Below are 10,000 nucleotides of genomic sequence, written 5' to 3' on the forward strand. Positions count from 1 at the left end.
TTTTAGAGCCACCTCCAAAGTATTCCACGAACTTTATCCAGTAGTTTTGCCTCGATTTCTCCCAGCTCAGTCAGCACAGCTCCTCTCTGTCTCTGACCCCAGGGGTGTGTGATGGGAAGGTGTAGAGGGAGCTTCACTCTGTGTCTGACCTGGGACTGTGTGATGGGACGGTGCAGAGGGAGCTTCACTCTGTGTCTGAACAAGGCGCGCTAGCGTCTCGACTTTCTTAGATAGCCACAGAGGTTCGACTTGAGACGAACACTAACAAAATTCTGCCTGTGTACTGTTGAAAGTGACCTGACCTGTTACGACAATGTGAAAGCTTGGGAATGTAAAAGGCGCCGGCGAGTAGCGGACTCAGGCCACTACATCAGGGGCACATCCCTCCCCTCCAAGGGTAGCACCTCGTAAGCGGCACCACTTCACCATTAAAGATCGCCACCATTCGGGCCCGGCCATCTTCTCACAGGAGGTTCAGAAGCCTTAAGTCCCGCACCGCCGGGTTCAGGAGCTGCGACTGCCCTTCCTCACCCATCGGGTTCTCGAACCAACCACACACACACACACACACACACACACACTCTCCTCGATTGTCCATCAAAATCCGATGACGATGTCCACGCCTTTAACGGTGAGATCTCTGATGACTATACAGTCCTATCCCGGACCCACAAGCTCTATTGCAGGTGGAACATGTATACGTGGTAGTGGTGGCGATCATGGCTCATTTCTCCTGGCTCTCTTCTGTCTTCTGGTTGTCCTTTCCATCTCCAGAACACGAACCCCGTCCCTACGCAGCTGTCGCCAAGTGGTACGGTCAGCAGCGATCTCGGCAAGTCCTGAGGAAGGGTCTCGGCCCCGAAACGATGAATGTTTACCCCCTTCCATAGATGCTGCCTGACCTGCTGAGTTCTTCCGGCATTTTCTGTGTGTGTGTGTGTGTGTGTGTGTGTGTGTGTGTGTGTGTGTGTGTGTGTGTGTGTGTGTGTGTGTGTGTGTCGCTCTGGATTTCCAGCATCTACAGATTCCCTTGCGCTCCTGGCGCTAAAGTGGAGTTCTTAACTTCCAGTTGTATTTTCTTATGGGGAAAAGATCTGTATCATTTATTTTTAAGTTACCTGTTTTCTGTAAGTCTGCTTTTCACTGCGCCTGGGCAGGAGACCGTAAACTCGACTTCTGCCGGAGCCGTGCCAGCTCTGTGATAAGGCAGCGGACGGAGCTGAACGCTCCACCCTTGCCCAGAGTCCGGCGTGCCAAACCCTATCCCTTTTCTTTCATTTACAAAATATCTTTATAACAAAACACAATTACTACACTAAAAATCGACAAACGACATTAAACTAAAATGTTTCTATCTCTGTCAATGATGGCATTTACACCCAGCGGAGCCCAATGTTCCCGGAACGCCTCTGTGGTCGCCGTGAACTGCGTGTATTCCTTCTCAATATTTACCCGGGCACGAACATACCCCCTGAGCATTGCCAGGCAGACTGCCCGGGCAGATCCTCCCGCCACCCGTTCCCAAGACCCACGGATGGCAGTTTTCGCCAGCCCCAGGAGCAAGTTGACAAGGACATCCTCATCCCTCTGTGCCCCCCTCCTTACTGGATGACCGTATATAAATAGGGTGGGGCTAAAATGCAACCAAAAGGCGAGAAGCAGCCCACGCAAATACGCGAAAAGGGGCTGCAGTCTCGCACACTCCATGTACATGTAGTACATGGTCTCCTCCAGCCCGCAGAAGTGACACACGGCTGGGAGATCCGTGTACAAACTAAAGAACTTACTGCAGGGCACCGCTCTGTGCAGCACCCTCCAGCCGAGATCCCCAAGGTGCATGGGAAGAACCTCCTCGTAAAGGGACTTCCTCTGGGGACCCCCCTCACCCCCAGGTGGAAAGACCGACCGCCATGGCGTGTCGGGACGGTGGACAAATGCTAGGAAGTGGAGGGTGTGGAGCAGCAGCCCATAAAGGTACCTCCTGCCTGCATCCCTGAACGGGACTGTGGGTGTCGATGAAAGACGGCTCAAGTTGTGTGGATTCAACTCCCGGGTAGGGCTGCGGGGCCTGTGCCCGACGAGCAGCTCAGCTTGAGTCGATCCACACACCCGAACCGCACCGACATCCGTTGAGGCAGGGCAAGGGTCGGCCAGGACCCCGCCCTCTGCCAGAGGAGGGGATTCCCGGCCTGAGGCCACCATGTTCCAGACTCTCAGTAGGTCCTGATAGAAGTCGGGCAGCCTCTGCAAAGCAGCACGGCTGACGCCCGCCGGTGCTAACTGCATATCTTCGTGAAGGCAGCAGCCCCTCCGGAGGAAGAAAGTCGCCAACACGTGCCACCTGGGAGGGTGCTCGGCGTACAGGAATCTCTGCAGAGTCCTGAGGCGGAGAGCCGCCAGTCGTGTGCGTACACACACCAGCGACTGTCCGCCCTCTCCTTCTGGGAGACTCAAGACCGCTGCAGAGACCCAGTGTTTCCTGTTTCCCCAGAAGAAGTCCACTAGCTTCCTCTGCATTCTCGCGACAAAGGGGGCGGGTGGGGCCAAGGTGACCATCCGGTACCACAACACGGAAGGCCACCAGCCGGTTTATGACCCTGGGAGTATGTGACGGGACACCGCGGCGCCGGGCCGGTTTTAACCCACCGTCACCCCCCACAACCTCCGTCCGCCCTGCAGCGATAGTTCCTACCTTGATGCCCGGTAAGCTTCGTGGTGCCGGTACTGGGGCTTTCTTCACTGACGCGGTCGGAGACGAGGGTTTGGCTCCGGGCTGTTGGAGCAAGCACAGGGGGCATTAGGAGTGGAAGGAGTCGAGGCGACGCCACTAAGACGAAGGTGACTCCCTGAATAATAAAACCCTGCAGATGCTGCCGCTCTGAAATAAAACCAGAAAGCGCAAGAGAGACTCAGCAGGTCAGGTAGTGGGGATAGAGAAAGACGGAATTAATGAACAGAGCGCTCTCCACGCTGGGCGGCGGAGTGACCCCAGCCCGGGGCGACAGAACGATCCCACCCTCCCGGCCACGGGCTACTCACCTCAGCCACCTCAGCAGCAGGACTGCCCGGACTCTGGGTCGGGGAGAACTTCCCGCTGTCCGTGGAACTTGCGGAAGCGTCCGGAAGCTCATACTGCGGGGTGAGACGACCGGTGACATTTAGAAAGAATTTTCAAAGTCAATTTTAAGCCTAACCCTCTGGCGGCCCAATTTGGTATTGTTGCTGGACAAGATATCAAGTTGAAGACATCCGATTTACATATCTTGGCCTTTAGCTCTCTTATAGCTAGGAGGGCGCTTTTGTTTAAATGGAAATATGTTTATCCTCAATGGTTATGCGATGTTAATGCTTACATTTAGAGAAGATTCGTTGTTCAATTTCTGAATCTCTTCAAGACTTTCAGACATTGTGGGGACCCTTTCTGAATTATTTTCAAAACTTTCAAAACCCTCAATTCTTTGTTTAAATTTAGATGTTGGCTAGTATTAATTTTTATCACACGAGAAGGTATTTTACCTTTTTTTCCCTCCTTAATCAACAGCTTCGGTCTTGGTAGAGGTTAGATTCTTTTTAGTCCTAGTCATACTTTATTGATCCGGGGGGGAAATTGGTTTTCGTTACAGTTGCACCATAAATAATTAAATAGTAATAAAACCATAAATAGTTAAATAGTAATATGTAAATTATGCCAGGAAATAAGTCCAGGACCAGCCTATTGGCTCAGTGTGTCTGACCCTCCAAGGGAAGAGTTGTAAAGTTTGATGGCCACAGGCAGGAATGACTTCCTATGACGCTCTGTGCTGCATCTCCGTGGAATGAGTCTCTGGCTGAATGTACTCCTGTGCCCACCCAGTACATTATGTAGTGGATGGGAGACATTAACCAAGATGGCATGCAACTTAGACAGCATCCTCTTTTCAGACACCACCGTGAGAGAGTCCAGTTCCATCCCCACAACATCACTAGCCTTACGGATGAAATTTTTTGTAATAAGTTAGTATATTTCAATATAACTTTGACTGACCTACATGAATACGGGGTAATGAGATTGTTATTATGAATAGATATAATGTAATTGGTAGTTTTTTTTCAACCTTTATATATACCTTCTTGCACTCCATATTCTTCTGTGTAGAAACTAATCAAAGTGTTAAAAGAAAGAGTGTCCAATGTAATCCCCACTCCAAAAAGAAACCCTCAGAGTCACTGGGCAGCCGGGAGTCGGGTGACGAGGATGCGGCTGGGTGTGGGCAGAGGCTGGGAGACCCCCGGTTCAGGGAGGGGCGAAGGCGCTGCCTTACAATGGAAGGTCAGGACGGGCAGGCTGTGGGCTGGTTTTCCTGAACCTGATCAAAGGTGGGTTTATGAGGGTCCTGGGGTGGGGAGAGAGGCCCAGGGGAGGACAGATTCCACACTCTGACCGTTCCGTTCTGGGCAGCAGTGAAGGTCCTCCATCTCTGGCGGTGTTCAGGGCTCCCTTCATCGTGTCAGTAGCTTCCTCCTGGTCTTCCGCTGTCAGTCACGCAAGTCCCGGGTGGAGACTCAGGAATACCGTCACACTCAGATGTAGGACTCTTCGTTGCTGTTTCTGCAACAGTTTTGTCTGACCAGTCAGGGTTGTCAGCCCTGAACCTGGAGGACTGGTGGACCACTCTTAGTCTGACCTCTCCCCTTTGACCTGTTTGGCATGGGTGACCCTGCCAATGGCCAAAGCACCAAGCCCTGACTCCAGTCAACATAGCTCTCCGGGTCTTTGAGGCAGGCAAGCCTCCAGACCCTACGACGAGGTTGTGGTCCTCTTGGAGGTCACCCCCACACGAGGGGGTGGGGGAATCATTGGAACACAGGACTGAGGAGTCTCGGGGACCAATTTCACTATGAACAGATTTATGTGGCTTCTTCCTCACTGCAGTCAGGCTCCTGAACGGATCACCTCTCTCACGTCCCCTACCCAGTAAACCTGCCACATTCTTAATCTCTGCCTCAGACCGAGCTGCAATCTTTGGACTACTCTCTTGTGTGTGTGTGTTTTTTTTAACTTCAAAATGTTTTATTGTCCATATTTATTAATACAATGACAGGTTTAAGATCTTGATCTCTCCTTCTTGCCTCTGTACAGGGTCATCAGAGAGACACTGGCTACTTTAACCACCTTGAGCTGGACACCAGGAATATCGTCAACAGCATGTCCCTTACGACCAAAACCAGCAGGCAGAAAATCATTTTCTGTTCTTGCCTTTGTGCAGGGCCTTTACTACCTGAGGAGACTGAGGTCCTCTGGAGTGTGCAGGCCTCTCCTTCACATGTTCCACCAGTCTGTTGTCGCCAGTACTATCCTCTACACACGGGGCAATGGCATCAATGTGGGTGATGCCAACAGGCTCAATAAACTGATCAGAAAGGCTGGCTCTGTTATTGGAGTCAAACCGGACACACTGGAGACTGTGATAGAACAAAGGACCCTCCAGAAAATCCTGGCAATTCCGGACAATGTTTCCCACCCTCTGCATGCCACCTTGGCTGAACAGAGGAGCACTTTCAGTAACAGACTGAGACAACTGCACTGCTCCAAAGAGTGCTGTACGAGGTCATTCTTACCCTCGGCCGTTAGGCTCTAGAATGAGTCAACCTATCGCCGGGGAAGTGATCACCCCCTCCTTACTTTTTATTCTTTCCTACTTCTATAGACATAGAAACATAGAAAACCTACAGCACAATACAGGCCATTTGGCCCACAAAGCTGTGCCGAACATGTCCTTACCTTATAATTACTAGGCTTACCCATAGCCCTCTATTTTTCTGAGCTCCATGTACCTGTCCAAAAGTCTCTTAAAAGACCCTATCGTTTCTGCCTGCACCACTGCCGCCAGCAGCCCATTCCACGCACCCATCACTCTCTGCGTAAAAAAACTTACCCCTGACATCTCTCCTGTACCTACTCCCCAGCACCTTAGAATTTTCTCTTCTAATATTTGTGTATTTGTGCACTGGTAATGCTACTGGGACACTGTGATTTCCTGTAGGGATCAATAAGGTATCTATATCTATCTACAGTAGATATAGTAGTCACTATGGTAAAGTTGTGGATACTATAGAGAGAGTGCAGAGGAGACTTACAAGGATGTCGCCTGGATTGGGGAGCATGCCTTATGAGAATAGGTTGAGTGAACTCGGGCTTTTCTCCTTGGAGTGACGGAGGATGAGAGGTGACCTGCTAGAGGTGTACAAGATGATGAGAGGCATTGATCGTGGGAATAGTCAGAGGCTTTTTCCCCAGGGCTGAAATGGCTAACACGAGGGCGCATAGTTTTAAATGGTTGGAAGTAGGAACTTTTTGGAAGTAGGGGTAAGTTTTTCCACACAGAGAGTGGTGGGTGTGTGGAATGCACTGCCAGTGACGGTGGTGGAGGTGGATACAATAGGAACTTTTAAGAGACTCTTAGATAGGTACATGGAGCTTGGAAAAATAGAGGGCTATGCAGTAGGGAAATTCTAGACAGTTTCTGGAGTAGGTTACTCGGGGAGGTGTAGCGAAGTTAAGATGGCGTTAAATGCCAACTCCTTTGTTCGCATCTTTGGAAACAGCTCTATTTCCACCTTTAATATCTCTATTTTTCCCTTTCAGGGTTCTTTTGAAGACCCTGACCTGGAGTTACACGCTGACTTTGATTCTTTGCGGGAATAGGACCCATTCGCGGGGTTTCAGGACTGGCCATTGTTCAGCACACCGAGGGTTTGGCCTGAGAGCCCGGCTCGGATTTGGAAGCCTAAGATCCCGGGGCTCTGGAGACGGGCGGATTGAGGGTCAGTGTCACAGCAGGAGACCCGTGTGTCGTTGGGGGAGTCGGGATATCTGCTGTGGCCCCGAAGACCTGAGATCTTGGTGATCTTCAGGCACAGAGCTCGAGAAAAGTGACTCACGGACTTTTCGTAAACCAGCGAGTTATTTGCTCTCACTCGCTGGGAAAAATGGAGACAACCCTTTCTACCTTATCAGGGAGAGAGAGAGAGAGAGCCTGTGATATGTCGTATACCGGGTTAAACGTGAAGTCTTTGGGGTAACTGCAAGTCGGTGTCTTTGCTATTGTTTTGCTCATGCTTGAGTGCTCGGTGACGATGCTTTTTTTTGCCGGTGGGGGGAGAGGGGAGGGGGATCGTTGCTCGCTGCCACTTACGCGCGGGAGGGAGAGGAGCTGTGGTGGGGGGGTCTTTGGGATTCTTACGTTTACCTGTCATTTATTCTTTGGGGGCATTCCTCTGTTTTCGTGGATGTTTGCGAAGAAAAAGCATTCCAGGATGTATATGGTACACATTTCTCTGACGTTAAATTTGGACCTCTGAATCTTTGAACACGGTCGGCACAGCATTGTGGGCCGAAGGGCCTGTAACGTGCTGTAGATTTCTATGTTCTATCCATCTTCATTGCTTTCCTCTGCGAAACTCAAGCGATCATCCTTTGGAACAAACGCTGCCCTTTCCTTGCCACTCTTAATAAGTTGCACTCGATTGCCCTTTCCGAGGCTGCTTTGCCTCAACGCCAACTTTTTCTAAGACCAGTCCCTTGGCACGGGCCGCCCATGCCAATGGGCCAGCCTTTAGTGGGGCTTTCTGGTCCTGCATGTCATGTCCCTTCTGACCACGGCGAGGGTCACGCAACTTTCTGGCCGTACGTACAGTGCGGCACTTAACCCTTTGTGCTCGCTTGCTTTATTGTATTCATTTTCACTCTGAGCTTCAGGAAGGTAGTTCCATGCACTCTGGCGCGTAGGTGGCAATGAATCGAGGGATACGGGGATACCGAGGTGGCGGGCATAGGACACAGGACACTACGGCGCTTTGGCCCACAACGTCGTGCTGAGCTTTTAACCCACTCCACCGTCAATCTGGCCGTGACAACAGCCTCTCCCTCCACGTCAGCAGATTATTGACTTCAGGAGGCGACCAGAGGTCAGAGAGCAGTACAGCTCAGGCCTTTCAGCCCATCTAGTCCATGCCAAACCCATTTAAACTGCCTACTCCCGTCGACCAGCACCAGGACCACCGCCCTCCGTACCCCTGCTATCCATGAACCTGTCCAAACTTCTCTTAAACACTGAGGTCGAGCTTGCATGCACCACTTGTGCTGGCAGCTCAGTCCACATTCTCACCACCCTCTGAGTGAAGAAGTTTCCCCTCATGTTCCCCTTAAACTTTTCACCTTTCACCCTGAACCCGTCACCTCTGGCAGTAGTCCCACCCAACCTCAGTGGAAAAAGCCTGCTTGCATCTACCCTATCTATACTCCTCATAATTCTGTATATCTCTATCAAATCTCCCCTCAATCTTCTACGTTCCAAGGAATAAAGTCCTACCAATTCAATCTTTCCTTATAACTCAGGTCCTCCAGACCTGGCAACATCTTTGTCAAATTTTCTCTGCACTCTTTCAATCTTTCCTGTAGGTAGGTGACCAAAACCGCACACAATACTCCAAATTTGGCCTCGCTAACATCTTGCACAATTTCAACATAACACCCCATCTCCTGTACTCAATACTTTGATTTATGAAGGCCAACGTGCCAAAAGCTCTCTTTACAACCCCAGTGTGATGTTACTTTCTCAGAGGATCAGAGGTGGAGGGGGATCTGCAACTTTAAGTTCCCCGGAGAGGTGTGAGGTGGTACACTTTGGAAGGACAAACTCCAAGGCAGAGTACAAAGTAAATGGCAGGATACTTGGTAGTGTGGAGGAGCAGAGAGATCTGGGGGTAGGTGTCCACAGATCCCTGAAAGTTGCCTCACAGGTAGATAGGGTAGTTAAGAAAGCTTATGGGGTGTTAGCTTTCATAAGTCGAGGGATAGAGTTTAACAGTCGTGATGTAATGATGCAGCTCTATAAAACCCTGGTTAGGCCACACTTGGAGTATTGTGTCCAGTTCTGGTCACCTCACTATAGGGAGGATGTGGAAGCATTGGAAAGGGTACGGAGGAGATTTACCAGGATGTTGCCTAGTTTAGAGAGTATACATTATGATCAGAGATTAAGGGAGCTAGGGCTTTACTCTTTGGAGAGAAGGAGGATGAGAGGAGACATGATAGAGGTGTACAAGATAATAAGAGGAATAGATAGAGTGGACAGCCAGCGCCTCTTCCCCAGGGCACCACTGCTCAATACAAGAGCACATGGCTTTAAGGTAAGGGGTGGGAAGTTCAAGGGGGATATTAGAGGAAGGTTTTTTACTCAGAGAGTGGTTGGTGCGTGGAATGCACTGCCTGAGTCAGTGGTGGAGACAGATACACTAGTGAAGTTTAAGAGTCTACTAGACAGGTGTATGGAGGAATTTAAGGTGGAGGCTTATATGGGAGGCAGGGTTTGAGGGTCGGCACAACATTGTGGGCCGAAGGGCCTGTACTGTCTGTACTATTCTATATTCCATGTACTAATGATCTCACTTTAAGGACTCTTTATCTCATGTTCTTGTTATTTATTGCTATTTATTTATATTTGCATTTGCACAGTTTGTTGTCTTCTGCACTCTGGTTGATCTTTCATTGATCCCGTTTACAGTTACTATTCTATAGACTTGCTGAGTATGCCCACAGGAAAATGAACCTCAGGGATGTATCTGGTGACATACGGTATATGTACTCTGATAATGAAATTTACTTTAAACTCTGCTCTCGGGACGATTTCATTTCAAACTTCGCCTGCCGGCGTTTAAGTCTGGCAGCTGACTTGTCGGGACCTGAACCCCCGGCTTGCTGGGAGTCACAGGAAAACGGGGAGGCGTGGGTTAGCGTTGAGTCAGGGGTTGGGAGCGGATTGTGGGAGGTTGGGGGTGGGGGTCGTAGGTGGTGCGACGGAGCGGTGGGAGGGGTGGAGCCCGCACGTCCTGTACTCACCGGGAGGCGAGGGAGGAAGGCCAGCAGACGTTCCTGTTGCAGACCTGCGGTAGAAGCAGAGGGAGAGCCAGCATTAGCAAGTCGGATGGAGATTCGAGATTGCGTACCGTCATTCTTCGG

The 10,000-nt window shown here is 50.5% G+C and overlaps 1 protein-coding gene and 1 pseudogene across 1 annotated transcript in view; both read right to left on the minus strand.

The window, feature by feature from the left end:
• The window catches only part of LOC140188933 (serine/threonine-protein kinase MRCK alpha-like), a 117,611-nt gene that overhangs the window by 27,131 nt on the left and 80,480 nt on the right, over window positions 1-10,000 (minus strand). Inside the window, 3 exon segments of the mRNA XM_072245584.1 lie at window positions 2,564-2,773; window positions 3,040-3,132; window positions 9,881-9,924. Coding sequence (XP_072101685.1) covers window positions 2,564-2,773; window positions 3,040-3,132; window positions 9,881-9,924 — 347 coding nt within the window.
• Window positions 5,084-7,813, minus strand: LOC140188881 (small ribosomal subunit protein uS12-like; annotated as a pseudogene).

This window comes from Mobula birostris, chromosome 28 (genome assembly GCF_030028105.1).
Source record: "Mobula birostris isolate sMobBir1 chromosome 28, sMobBir1.hap1, whole genome shotgun sequence".
Lineage (NCBI taxonomy): Eukaryota > Metazoa > Chordata > Chondrichthyes > Myliobatiformes > Myliobatidae > Mobula > Mobula birostris.